General features: G+C 44.3%; 1 protein-coding gene across 2 annotated transcripts in view; it reads left to right on the top strand.

The window, feature by feature from the left end:
* The window catches only part of NLRC5 (NLR family CARD domain containing 5), a 91,616-nt gene that overhangs the window by 66,188 nt on the left and 11,024 nt on the right, over nucleotides 1–14,404 (top strand). Inside the window, exons 35-43 of one of the 2 annotated variants that reach the window (XM_055000827.1) lie at nucleotides 1,925–2,008; nucleotides 5,167–5,250; nucleotides 6,246–6,329; nucleotides 7,584–7,667; nucleotides 8,945–9,028; nucleotides 10,787–10,870; nucleotides 12,040–12,123; nucleotides 13,102–13,185; nucleotides 14,155–14,238. In XM_055000827.1, coding sequence (XP_054856802.1) covers nucleotides 1,925–2,008; nucleotides 5,167–5,250; nucleotides 6,246–6,329; nucleotides 7,584–7,667; nucleotides 8,945–9,028; nucleotides 10,787–10,870; nucleotides 12,040–12,123; nucleotides 13,102–13,185; nucleotides 14,155–14,238 — 756 coding nt within the window. Of the gene's footprint in view, nucleotides 1–1,924; nucleotides 2,009–5,166; nucleotides 5,251–6,245; nucleotides 6,330–7,583; nucleotides 7,668–8,944; nucleotides 9,029–10,786; nucleotides 10,871–12,039; nucleotides 12,124–13,101; nucleotides 13,190–14,154; nucleotides 14,239–14,404 lie in introns of those variants that run through there. The other variant, XM_055000828.1, reaches the window with a different exon arrangement.

The raw sequence follows: 14,404 nt of genomic DNA, 5'->3' as shown, positions 1-14,404 counted from the left end.
TACAGGATGACTCAGCTCAACCCCACCCCTCCTGAGTAGATATAAATGACCTGCCAACATCTTTTCCACACTGTGACACTGAGAGATCTCTGTCTTTTGGTGCTACACCTCTGAAGATGCCAGCCACAGCTGCTGGCGAAACATCAGGAACTACAATGCCAAGACCACGGCAATACAGCCCGGAAAACCCCCAACAACCACCTTAGCCAAGGTGGCCCCTTACCTTGATCTGGCTACCTGGATCTGTGCTATGGTTACATCGAGGCTTGACTACTGTAATGCACTGAACATAGGTGTTAACTAAGTTAACGCGGAGACTCTAGTTTGTGCAGAACGCGGCAGCTCGGTTATTATCTGGAGCTTGGAGGAGCATGAATATCAATCCCATTCTGTAGTCGCTCCATTGGCTAGCTATCAGTTATGGGCTCAATTCAAGGTATTGTTTATCACATATAAAGCTCTTCATGGTCTTGACCTGGCCTACCTATGGGACCGCCTCTCTCCCTATGTTCCTCCATGACAGCTTCGCTCATCTGAACAGAACCCTCTGCAGGTGCCACCTTGCACATGGGCAAAATCAACAGCTGCCTGTACATGTGCATTCTCTGTGGTAGCTCCCACCTTATGGAATGGCCTATCTGAAGAGGTCAGGAAAGCTCTCACTCTCCTGCCTTTTCACAAATGATGCAAACCTGAATTATTCAAGAGGGCTTTTTACTGAGAGAGGAAGGCTGTACTGTAAGGAAGTGGTCTCGGAGAGATGCATCAGAAAAGGGATAGAGAGTGACTATAGACTTTACTACTATGTTCTGTTGCTGTAAGTATGATCCTACTGGGTAGTTTCTTTATTGTTTAATATATCAGTCGTAGAATTGCTTATGCTCTATTTCAGCATTTCTTCAACTCTGTATTGGATTTCTGCTGGTTTTAAATCTTTGCAAATTTGCTTTTATATACCCTATTACATTGATTATTGAAATGTTTTTGAAATTGACTGTGAGTACTGAGTGACTCACACTCTGTAATCCGCCGTAAGGCTCTGTGAGAAAGGTGGACTATAAATGATGATGATGAAGATGATAATGATGAGGAGGAGGATGACAATATAGGGGCCCTGTTCCCATGAGGGCCAGAGTCCTGGGCAAGGGTGTGTGAAGGGAGCAGATCTTTGCGCCATTTTATCACAGCTGAAATTGGGCTTTCCTAGGCAGCTAAACTTTGCTTTTCTTCCTTCCCTTCCTCCAACTCTCCTTCACTCAGGGCCAAGCTAGAAGAGACGAATTCCACCTGAATGACAAGTGAACAGACTCACGTGTATTCCTCTCTGTTCACTTGCGCTCCACTTGCGCTCCACTCAATTGAGTGGAGCGCAAGTGAACAGGGACGAATACACGTGAGTCTGTTCACTTGCCATTCAAGTGTAATTTGTCACTTCTAGCTTGGCCCTTAGAGATTCTTCCCAGTTTTCCAAAGCAGCCATGCAAAGCTTTTAAAATAATAATAATAATAACATTCGATTTATATACCACCCTTCAGGGCAACTTAATGCCCACTCAGAGTGGTTTACGATGTATGTTATTATTATCCCCACAATAATCACCCTGTGAGGTGGGTGGGTCTGAGAGAGCTCCAGAGAACTGTGACTAGCCCAAGGTCACCCAGCTGGCTTCAAGTGGAGGAGTGGGGAATCAAACCCGGCTCTCCAGACTAGAGTCCTGCACTCTTAACCACTACAACAAATTGGCTCCGAACTGTTTTGAAGACTTTATTTCTAAATTTCTTGTAATGCCTAGTTTGGACCTCAGAGATGCTGTCATCTTATCTTAGATGAAACTGGATTTCCCAGTGGGTTCTTTTCAGCTTTATCTCTTAGAGCTTTTCCAGATGAGCACCTACGAATGAGTCCTTTCTCTTGTCGTTGCAGCTGGTCTGAAGTGGAGCTCACAGATCCTGAGGTGGCAACCATCTCCGACGCCCTATTGCATTTTCCAACGCTGAAGAGACTTGAGTATGCAGAGCATAAACAAAAATATTTCTGAGCTTGGGAGGTTTTTTTTTTTTAACCTAAGTGGTTATTTCTGACATCCTCCAGGATTTCAGTCCATAAGTGTACACCTTTGCCTCTTGAGGTTAAAACTGTTATTCCATTGGTCGGATCCTACCAACTTTTCCTCTCTTTTTCAACTGATTCTGCACCTCACAGAAGCCCCCCACATGGCATTTGTCCACTTGCTCAGTGGCAGGCATTTTTATGTGGATTTTTCTTTCTCTTCAGCCAGTGGAAAAGCTGATGAGATTCAACCCTTTATTTCGTTGCAAGGTTTTCCTGTACACAGCTTCCTTTTCTGAGTCAGGGAAACTTGAAAACAAGAGTATTTCAGAGCTGAAAATCAGTAATGCAGCCTGCAATGCTAAGAACACTTTCCTGGGAGTAAGTTGCATTGAATATAATGGTACTTACTTCTGAGTAGACTTGCTTAGGATTCCTCCCTTAATGTTACTCCCATTTTGAGAACTGAAAATGGGTAGAATTATGTATTAATATATATAAGCTATCAGGCTGTGGGTGGGGGATTGTAATATTTAAGAGAGATGCTGATAATATTACCCCTTGCTTATGAGCAAAGCGCCCCCCCTCAAAGAAAGGGAATGGCACATGTTTCTGCACGTGAAGATCCCTTTGAATAATTCTTCTGCAGTTCTCTAGAATCAAAATTACAGTTGTGGTTCTGCACTGCCCTTAAACTACTGCAAGGTTCTCCCGTAAAATTCAACTCGCAGCAAAATTCACACTACAAGTTCCGGAGTGTGTTTATTGAAATCCCACGTGGCTCCATGGGACCGAACTATTTCCTCCTGAGTCCTGACCATTGGCAATAATAAAAGTTGCTTGCTCTCTTTGCCATTTCACCATTTCCTTCTGCTTTGTCTGTTGTGCTGTTTCACTGTTGCGTATCTCTGTCTCTTCAGGCAGCAAGGGGAAGGAACAGAAGGAAAAGGGGTGGGGGAGAGGAACTTCAGTTCCCAGAAAGACTTGCGAAAATGATCCTTTATCCTTCACGTGTAAAATGTCACTTGTAGCAAGGCTCTCAGTCATGTTGTTCGTAGCATGCCCAAGGCTAAAAAAAGGGACTGAACATTCCATGTATTGGAACTGTTCCCAAGTAGACAGATCTTTGTTGTCACAAAGTTGAACGTTGCTAAGATCAGCCCACCAATTTCTGTTCAACCATCCCCTCATTGTGAGCAGTCCAATTGGCCTTGCTTAGAAACTGGGCTTTGTCATGGCTCTTTTTTCGTCACTGTGGAACAGCCTCTCTAATATATTATCTATTCTTCTTTATATACAAGATTTATATCCTGCTTTCCAGCCCGATCTGGGCAACTAACAACTAAAACAGAGCAGTATAAAAGACACATCATAAAGCAAGTTAAAACTAAAACTAAAATAGATGCCTATAAAAACACAAACAATCAAAACAGGTTTGGGGGCTGTTTCCAGATGGCTTACCTGAAGCCGCTCCATGCCGCAATGTTGTGGATCGTGCCGGGGAAAACGCGATATTTTGCGTTTTCACCGGCACGATCCACAACATTGCGGCATGGAGCAGCTTCAGGTGATCCATCTGGAAACGGCCAGGGTGGCCAAGACCAAATCTCTTCTCTCCTACCCTTTCACAAAGCTTGCAACACTGGGTTACTCCCAATCTCCTTGATGCTCATCTTTGCGTTTGAATTGCTGTTGCTGGTTATCAGACTTGGAATTGTACTGTTGAAAGATTGTTAATATCTGTAACATGGGTTCACTGAACTGCTTGTAAGAACCCGTTAAGCTGTTCGTTTTATAATTGCATTTTTGTGATTTTTTAAAAAAGAGAGCTTTCTTTGATTTTTAGCTGGCAGTTCATAGTTTGCTAGAAGAGTGGAATATAATGTTGTTTTTAAAGGTTTATCAGAGGCATTCTGCTGTTTCTTTCCTGGTAGTCCATAGATCAATAGCAGGAGTGGTGTAACCATCCCATTTCTCCTGGTAACGGTGATCCAACTAGTCATTCTTTTGCTTGTTTTATGTAAAGGCAGAGCCCAAAGGAGGGGAAGGTAAGCAGGCAGTAGAGTCCTAGTGGCGCACAGCTGAATATGAGCAGTTGAAGCTGCAGGTGTAGCTCCTGTGGCTGGTAGGCTATGGGGAGGGTGGCAATTGGGCAGAAATCTTGCTCTTACTTCTCCTTACTTCTCCTCTCCTTTTAGGGCATGCCAGCACTTTTGTCTGTAATAATACCAGGGCTTTTTTTCAGCTGGAACACGGTGGAACAGAGTTCTGGAACCTCTTGAAAATGGTCACATGGCTGATGGCTCCGCCCCCTGATCTCCAGACAGAGGGGAGTTGAGATTGCCCTCCGTGCTGCCGAGCGGCATGGAGGGCAATCTAAACTCCTCTCCATCTGGAGATCAGGGGGCGGGGCCACCAGCCACGTGACCATTTTCTCCAAGGGCAACCCACTGTGTTCCACCACCTCTTTTCCCAGAAAAAAAGCCCTGATATTATTGTCTGTAATAATACTATTACAGTATAATAATACTGTAATAATACTGTAATACTATTGTCTGTAATAATACTATTAATTTTAAAAGTAAACTGTTCACTTATGGGAAGTGCAGTAAAGGAAACTGAGGTTTCAGCTATTGCTTCACCACTCTTCCAGTTGAATTTGCAGTACTTGATCAGCCTTCTCTGATAGGCTGGCACTGTAATTGCATAAAAATCAGGGGGGAAATCACCATGAATCAGACCTTCAAAAAGAGAGCTGGACAACAGAGAAAACACTGGAATTTAATTACTTATTTATACAGTTTGTGCCCTACCTATCAGCTCAAGGAGTACAAAAGTGTGTCTTAGAATACTAATAAAATAGAAAAATAGAATGCTAAACTGAACTGTAGATTGTAACTTTAATTGTGTTACTTGGAGGGTTTTTTTTAAATAAAGGTGGTGTACAAAGTGAATAAATAAATAACTAAAAATACAGCTATCTTACATTCTTCTTAAATTCTTCTAAAAAGCTACCTCCAGTTTTCCATCTTGAAGATACCGAAGGTTGTGTCCGCGCATATTTTGGAGGACTCATTGAAGGATATTCTCATCCTGCTGTGGTTCTGAATTTACAGGTTGACGTGTTGCAGGATATCTCCCTTTGGAATTGAGCACTTGGCTGAAGCACTGAATCGGTGCCAAGCAATTGAAGAGATCAAGTAAGGCTAACATCCATTGTGTGGTTGCTATGGCTGTCTAACCTCTGACATGAAACGAATCAAGAGCGAGTTTATTTGATACTGAGAATGACTCCTGCTTAAGGGCCATTCCTAGTCCTCTGGGATGCTCACAATGTATTGTACATTTCGGCCTTTCAAACTGGAGGCATGATAGTTCTTAAGAGAATCCCTGATGATATGATAGGCCAACAACCCTTGTTGCCTGTGTGGTGCATCCCCCTCCTGCTATCATCTGTGTGTGCATGTTTTTGGAGCTGTTCGACCAGAGATGATAATGATGTAAAATAAATTTGTATATCAGCAATGATTATGTATCACTATTAACAGATATACAGTGTAATCTTAAGAAGAATTGCTCCAGTCTAAGCCCATTAAAATCGATTATAAATGGACTTCAAATTGTATGGCAAACTTATGTTGAATTTATGGTATAATCTTGGAGATGTGGCATATTTTGGATGTGTCTGCATTAAATGTATTCACTAATGGTTGTTCTGTGAAGGTTTATTTTTCCTCTTTGAATTTTGGCGTAAGGTTTTTTTTTTCTTTGAAGAAAATTAGAATGCCTATTAGGGACTTTGTGATTTTTTTTTGTAACAGAAAAAAACTGGAATAAAACCAGTCTGTAGTGCAAATTAGGCTCCTTACTGGTAAGCAACTGGGAATAGCCATTGCTCATTCAATGGGAGATGTTCAGCAACTCAATTCCTACATGGTGCAGACCAATTCATGGCTTGCTCAGTTCACCCTAGTTTCTCTTTTCTTCTAGAAAAAATTGGGTGGGGTGAGAGAATGCATCCCTAGTAGGTGGAGAAACTTTTTGCCAAACATTTCATGCAGATTAATTGCTATTAAGTGTAGCATTTGATGGTGCAGTGGGCAAAGAATTGTGTTTATCAGATGATTCCAGGTTACCATTCGCTGTCCTTTCTGCTTTGTTATACATGAATTCAGCTACTGTATTTTCTTCCTAGCATATCCAAATGCAACTTTGGCATTGACGGCTTGAGTGCTCTAGTGAATGCTCTGGAAGGAAAACTGCACTTGAAAAACATAACGTTAGTTTGCCTTTTCATTGATACGGGACTTAGTGATTTACATTATAAGAACCCTGTTATAGTTTTGAAGTCCATTTCTTTCAGTGGAAGAGAAGACAATTCAAAAAGTATAAATGGCTAACCAGCCTAAGGCATTTTATTAATAAACTCCTTGAGGCTTTCCAAAGGGAACTGTGTGGAATAGCAGGAGTGTTCTTTTCCTCAGAGTTAAACTTCTGAATCAATCAAGCATTTTTTAAAAAATAATGTCATGTCCAGACAGATCTCGCTGCAGGATTTAGAAGCTCTACAGGTAATACAGAACTAGAATGCTTTAGTCTCTCTTGGTTTCTTGTTTGGGTCTGGTAGAAGACTGCTGTAGGCTGTGAAGGAAATGCAGTTGGGGTTTTTCTGCAAGTTACCAGTACGGGTACCAGTACCCAGTACAGTACCAGGTAGCCGGCTCAAGGTTGACTCAGCCTTCCATCCTTTCGAGGTCGGTAAAATGAGTACCCAGTTTCCTGGGGGTAAAGTGTAGATGACTGGGGAAGGCAATGGCAAACCACCCCGTAAAAAGTCTGCCAAGAAAATGTCATGATTTGACGTCCCCCCATGGGTCAGTAATGACTCGATGCTTGCACAGGGGACTACCTTTACCTACTAGTATGGGTGTGCACCCAAAAAGATTCGGGTTTCCTGCTTCAGGAAAACAATTCGGGATTGCTTTACAGAGCACACCGAAGCTCAAAGCAGCACTTTTCTTGCCGTTTGAAAACAGCAAGAAAAATGTTGCTTTCAATTGGCTTCTCAACCCGTCACTTTTTTTTACCCAATGGGAGGGGAGGGGAGGGGGTTGTAGTGACTCACTACAACCCCCTCCTCCCCCCTCCCATCGGGTAAAAAACAGCGGGAAGCTTGAAATCAAGCAGCACTAGAAAAAGTGCTGCGGCTGCTGATGCTTTATCCAAAGCTTTCCAAAGTGATATGAATTGCTTCGGAAAGCTTTGCTTCGAGATTCCCGAATTGGCTCACCAATGTTGGGGCCAATTTGGGAATCCCAAATCTTTCCGAATTGGGCCCGATTCAGGTTAAAAACGAATCAGAAACTTGAAGCACACATCCCTTGTTGTTAGGTTAAAAAAGGGTTCTACCTGTTCCTTGTGATGTGTCCTGTCCTCTCAGTTGTGTTGCCTACATATTAAGACTCTCAGCAGTGCTTTTCAGATGTACTGTTACTAATACTTATTTCTGTCCCGTCTGCTGTTTATTTCTTAGCCTTGGCTTTTTGAATCTTGAAAGTAGAAGCACTCTGAAACTGATTTCAAAACTATCCACAATGCCTCTCCTGAGAAGACTTGTGTAAGTATATCTGTCAGTCAAGATCCAAACCAATTTCTTGAGGTTTTCATTATGCCAGTATTAAAGTCTATCATCTTTGACTTGCCCCACCCAATGAATCAGATACACTTTGGGGAAACTGGGAGAAATCATGCAGATTTTTTTTTGCATGGGTGATTTTTGCTGCTTTTGGCCCCCATACCTCTTTGGATTTTCTTCTAAACTCCAGCTTTTTAACTCGCCCTTCAGATTTCAATGTGATGTTTCAAGAGTCCCCTCCCGAAAAGTGCAGGCAGAAAATTTGTAAGAAAACCCTTGAAACCCTTAAAATGCCACATTGAAATTTGAAAGGGGAGTTAAGGGTCTGGAGTTTGGAAGAAAACCTGAAGAGGTATGAGGCCAGAAGGGGCAAAAATTGCCCGTGCAATAAAGGCCTGAGGCTTGGCAGGATCTATACACCCCAGGAAATTGTAGAAAGAAGCTTCCAGTGCTAATTTGGATATTTTATTTACATTATTTATTTATAGTCCGCCTTTCTCATTGAGACTCAAACCAGTACAATCAGTTTCGGAGAAATTTCAATAAACAAGATAATAGAGTTTATAAATGCAAATCTGCAAAGATTTAAAGCAAGCAGAAATCTATGTTCTGTATTGGCATTATAGGTCAAGATAGGCAGTGCACCGTGGTGAAGTGGTTCGACTGCAAATAAGCGCCCTGCTGGTTTGAATACCACTACTGGAGAGCCAGTTTGGTGTAGTGGTTAAGAGCGCGGGACTCTAATCTGGAGAGCTGGGCTTGATTCCCGCTCCTCTGCCTGAAGCCGGCTGGGTGACCTTGGGCTAGTCACAGCTCTCTCAGAGCTCTCTCAGCCCCACCTACCTCACAGGGTGATTGTGGTGGGGATAATAATAAGATACTTTGTAAACTGCTCTGAGTGGGTATTAAGTTGTCCTGAAGGGCGGTATATAAATTGAATGTTGTTGTTGTTGTTGTTGTTGTTGTTGTTGTTGTTGTTGTTGTTGTTACTGCCGTGAGCTCAGTTGGTGGCCTTGGATAAGCCACTCCTCTCAGCCCCAGCTCCCCAGCTGTATTGTGGAGATAATAATAACACTAACTTGTTCACCACTCTGGGTGAGGCACTATTCTGTCTAGAAGAGCGGTATATAAGTGTGTTGTTGTTGTTGTTGTTGTTATTGTTAAGTTACTCCAGTCTAAGTTCATTGAAATATTCTCTTATCGAGGCACCATGTGCAGGATCATTAACTAATGTTTGGCAATTCACGGCTGTTTTCCAGTTTGAACAATAACAATCTTGGTAGTGAAGTCTGTCTCCACCTTGCAGAAATGTTGAAGAATGCCATTCACATGGAAGAAATCAAGTAGGCACTTTTTCTTTGCTCATTTCCCCCCCTGCTGATATTTATGAATTGGATGTTTATTGGTTCAGGTGCTATGATTTTGCTAGAATATGTAAACTGGCTTCTTAAATTAAATGTGGGACTCTTCCAACTCCTACCACGTGGCTGAGGTCCACTCCTGACTCCCCCAGTTCATTATAGAGGGGGGAATTCTTTGATTTCCATACAGTGACAATGCACATCTTTGCTATAGTTACCAAAGCCACAGCCAGCTCAAATACGATCAGGTCCAATAAGGTCAGACTCTAAAACGACAGCCCTTGATTTGCTAATTGGACTAGATCTGTAGATCATTTGTGAACAGTTTCATTGCCTCTTAAGTACTTGGTTATATTTCCTGAAGCCATATTCTTATGCCTGGGATTGGTGGTTGCAGCCAGATGTGAGGTCACCCCAGTAAGGTTTTGAATCACATTCAAGGCTCTAATCAGCAAGGACAGATTCAACAAGGCCAATATAAAAGATGCATGTCGGGCTGTTATCAGGGAATCTGTCCAACGAGCTTGAAGTGCTGGTGGGAAGACCAGAAACAGAATCCAGGAGCAAGGCGGGGGCATAAATCTGGGGTGAATTGTTGGATGTTCACAGGATCAGCTCCAATTTGAACGAGCGTAGGTCGCAAGGTTAGAAAAGGTCCTTCTGCCTCAGGGTCAAACAGATGTGACATTGGGAGGTGTATGAATGGGTTCCCAAGACTTTTAAGAAGCAGATGTCCCAGGATATAAATTTGGATTCAGACCAGGATGTGGGATATTCTAAGCCCTCTTCCCTGCACCAGTTTCCTCACCTTAAATGGCTCCAGGAGCCTGTTTTTCCTGTTGAAGAAAACATACTGGTACAGGATAGGAGCTCTATGTCTGTGTGTCTGTCTGACCTGGGCCGATTCCAGATGGCCAGAAATTGCGGTTTTTCTGCGGAAATAATCGCTTACCGGCCACACGTTCACTTTCGTCTCCATCCGCTTTGTCTCGCAGCGTGCCGTGCCGTCCCGCTTCCGGATGTTCGCACGGCCAACTGAGGTACCCGGGATTGGTTGTTTCCTCCCCGTCACAGTTGATGTCGGGGGCCTTCATTGGTTCGCATTTCAGGGTTTTTTTTAAAAAATTTTTTTACGTGTTTTGCGCAAATGCGCAAATGCACAGGTATGCGAATACACAGCATTGACATTTGTGCGCTTTTGTGCATTTGTGCACATTTGCGCAGTTTGATGTGCGCAAATGTGCGACTGCGCAAATGGCGCCCGGTTTAAAAAAAAAAATAAGGGAATATTGTTGCCGGCCGGCCGGCAAAGGAAGGAGGGAAAGGGGAGGGCCTCTCCGCGGCGACGAAGCGTCCAGAAGTGTGCAAACCCGCAATACCGCGTTCACACCGTCTGCTTATAGAGTGCAACCGAGCGCAATGGACCGCAGGTAAGCCGGGATGGGAAATTGCGGGTTTTTACGAGCGAGGTCGCTGGAAAAGCGAAAGCACTCGCTCTATTTGTGCCCATCTGGAATCGGCCCTGATCAGAATCAGGCCCCCCCACTCCTTTTGTAAAGGCAAAAAATGCTGGTATTCACAGAATTCCCTCCGTCATGAGCTCGAACGTTCCTGGTTCCTCAAACTTCACTAAATAAGGGAACGTTTAAATAAGGGGACCCTTTCAAAAGATATAAACTAGCAAATGATGCCATGAAAAAGGCAATGGTTTCTTAATGAGATTTGTTTTTTCTTTGCAAGTTTAAGCTACAACGAGATTGAGGATGCTGGAGTGAAAGAAATAGCCACAGCTGTTCCAGAAATGAAGAACTTGAAACAAATCGAGTGAGTCTCTTGTGTCTGTCGACTCTGCTGAGGATCTACAAATTGTAGATTTTAATAATGGGAAAGGCCAGGGGAGTGGGGTGGGGGTGGGGAATCCAGCCCTTCTGTCAGAGATTAGCTCTTTCACTAGGGGAGAGAGTGGGGATTAGAGAGGGGACTGGGTTATGCTGTCAGGAGCCATTTCCTATCCAGTTCCAGGTCCTGGTAGGAACACAAAACAGAAGAATAAAGTTCAATGCAAGTGGTATGTCTGAGTTGGTTCCTATCTGCACATTGCAGAAGTATCCCCTTTCTTCATTCTTTCTAGTTCGCTCCCAACTTGTTGTCATATAAGGTCTTGGAACATACAGAGCACCCAAGCAGGTGCTTTGAGCCCAAGACCTGAGGTTCCCACCTCTCAAGAATTCCTCTGTTACGCCAACAACACAACCGGACTTCGTAGCAGGTCATATACGTCCAGGGCTGTGTGTGCAGCATGACTCCAGTCAGATATGCACTAGAGCCAAGGTGGTGTGAATGGGAGCTTGGACAAACCCACGTGAAATCAACAATACAAGAGAAGCAACAGAGGCCAGGGAGACTTGAGTTCAAATCCCTGTGCAGTCACACAAAGTTCACTGAACAACATTAAGTCAGTAATTAGGTTTCACACTGATACTTAAAAAAAAAATCTGTAGAGGAAGATTATCAAAATGCATCGGGGATTTGTTTCAGAATACAAAGGAATTAAAAAAATTATGACAATAGTGATGGTTGTTGTGGGTTTTCCGGGCTGTATTGCCATGGTCTTGGCATTGTAGTTCCTGAAGTTTCGCCAGCAGCTGTGGCTGGCATCTTCAGAGGTGTAGCACCAAAAGACTACACCTCTGAAGATGCTACACCTCTGAAGATGCCAGCCACAGCTGCTGGCGAAACGTCAGGAACTACAATGCCAAGACCACGGCAATACAGCCCGGAAAACCCACAACAACCATCGTTCTCCGTCTGTGAAAGCCTTCGACAATACATTATGACAATATTTCACCTTTCTTTGGTGAACCTTGTTCTCTAGCATTTTGATATGCCCCCCTTTTCTCTGTTCCTTAAAACAAAGAGACCCCCCCTTTTAATGCCCTGCATCTTTTGTCGTCTGTTACTATTTATGTCTTACACATCTGCAACCTTTTTAGCCTGTCACACAACAGCATCAGCTCTGCTGGAGGACGATGTTTTGTGGAAGCTCTGGCTGGCAGCCAGCAGATGCAGGAACTCAGGTAAGCCTGATACTTTTCGGCATCTCCCTTTAAAAATCCCAAATCTCCCACCCTCGGCACACCTCAGACTTTCTCAGCCTCTCCAGCTGACCTTTCAGTTTCCGCCTTTTCCCTCACTCCACACAGTGGCTGCTGTGTCTTCTTATGGTACTGAGAAAACAGGTGGAGTCTTGAGATCCCAGCTTTGTGTAACAGTCAGGTGTGAGCTGCTGGTTCTCCTCAGTTCCTGTGCACATGGTGTCCATTTCATATAGGGACTGTTTAGTGACTGAGGAGGGGGTGTCAGTCTTCTCCCCCACTTAGCGTTGCCAGCTGCTGGTTGGGAAATTCCTGGAGATTTGGGTGGTGGAGCCTGGAGAGGGCGGGGTTTGGGGAGGGGAGGTACTCCAGCTGCTATAATGCCATGGAGTCCATCTTCCAAGACAGCCGTTTTCTCCAAGAGAACTGATCTCTGTCACCTGGAGATGAGTTGTAATTCTGGGAGATTTCCAGCCACCACCTGGAGGCTGGCAACTCTAGCCCCACTCCATTTTACTGTCCAGAGAAGGTCCTGGTATGATACTATTTGGCCCACTGAGAAAGGCAGAATGTCCCCAGGGCCTTAACCAGTGTGACCAGAGAGTAAGTGAACCTTTATTCCATCACTGAAATGGAAGAAAATGCTATCTGTTCAATGTTTCATGCTTTAGAAGCAGGGCTTTTTTTCAGCAGGAACTCGGGGGAACAGAGTTCCGGCATCTCTTGAAAATGGTCACATGGCTGGTGGCCCCGCCCCCTGATCTCCAGACAGAGGGGAGTTTAGATTGCCCTACACTCAGCGTGTAGGGCAATCTCAACTCCCCTCTGTCTGGAGATCAGGGGGCGGGGCCACCAGCCATGTGACCATTTTCTCCGAGGGCAACCCACTAAGTTCCACCACTTCTTTTCCCAGAAAAAGCCCTGTTTAGAAGTGGCATTTCACCTTCTGCTTCCTTTCAGGTTATCTGAGAACAATATTGGACACAAGACTGTGGCAAAGCTAGCCACAGTTCTGCCTTCTGTGCACCACTTGAAGGTCCTTCAGTAGGTATCTTGGCTTAATCCGTATTTTTACCTTTTCTTCTGTACTAGCACACCACCTCCTCCTGCTTACCCACAGCTCTGCTGATTCTAGAGCTGGATCTTACCACGTGTCCCTCCCTTGCTGATGGAAACCTTTGAGTCCTGATCCGCCTGTGTGATTTGTCCAGCAGAGATTAATTACCAAAAGCACAGTTTTCATAAACAGCAGGGGACAATTGAAGTGTCATTGTTTTTCAACAGAGTCAATTCACACCTTCAGATCCACTGTAAAGTACTGAAGTGCAGAGAAATTAGGTGATCAGCGTGCACATCTGAACCAAACCCATTTAAAGATGGATTTGTCCCACGTAGCAGCTATGGCTTCACAGGTGGAGATGCTTCCCCTGACCCATCTAAAGATGTGTCCAAGCACTTCAGTAGGGCTAGATGAACAATGCAGTGAGGATGCAAAAACACCAATTGTGCATGCAGAAGTCTTCCTGCAAACATATTTCCTTCCCCTGCTGGAGCAGCGCAGTTGTTCTTTCTGGATGTCCTCAGTCCTTCCATACCTTTTGACTGCAGCAGTTTGCATAGTGGGTCAGAGGGAATATCTCAGCACTCACCACTGAGCATCCCCACCTGCTCTTCCAGCTCCCAATGGGTCTGTGTAACTGAGAGAAGGATGATCTTGTGCAGACAAACGGCAGGAACGGAAAGGGTGAAATAACTCCTGTTCCCCACCACTCCTCTGCTCTTGATTGCAGCCTTGAAAGCTGCTTTTCAAAAAAATAAACGGTCAAAAGCCAACAGCACCACAGGTGACGGGGCGGTGGTATTGCCGCAACCAGATCGCCAGCAGTCAGCTGACAGTAGGAGACATCAGGTATCCACTTGGCCACCTGACAAGTACATTTTCAGCTGCGCCACGGATACCGTGTGAAAGTCACGTGCGTCTGCTGCAAGCCATTTTCCTTCTCGTTTCTCTAGCCTGTCTTCCTGCAACATTGACTCGGAGGGAATTTCTCATTTGGCCAAAGCGCTGTCCGAATGTCCACAAATACAGGAGCTCAGGTAAAAAAAAAGATGGCTCTTTTTCCTTCTTAGAAGCTGTTGGTGTACAAAGCTTTTTCAGTGGGTCACTATCCCAATGGGCAGGGATTTTACATGCAGAATACTAGAGAGGATCCAAATGCAGCTCATGGGGGGCAGGGGGGATGCTCATGGGGGGCAAACTGGG

The sequence above is a fragment of the Eublepharis macularius genome, chromosome 16, assembly GCF_028583425.1.
Source record: "Eublepharis macularius isolate TG4126 chromosome 16, MPM_Emac_v1.0, whole genome shotgun sequence".
Classification (NCBI taxonomy): domain Eukaryota; kingdom Metazoa; phylum Chordata; class Lepidosauria; order Squamata; family Eublepharidae; genus Eublepharis; species Eublepharis macularius.
Note: the sequence above shows the minus strand (reverse complement) of the source record. Positions and strands in the feature narration are given on the sequence as shown.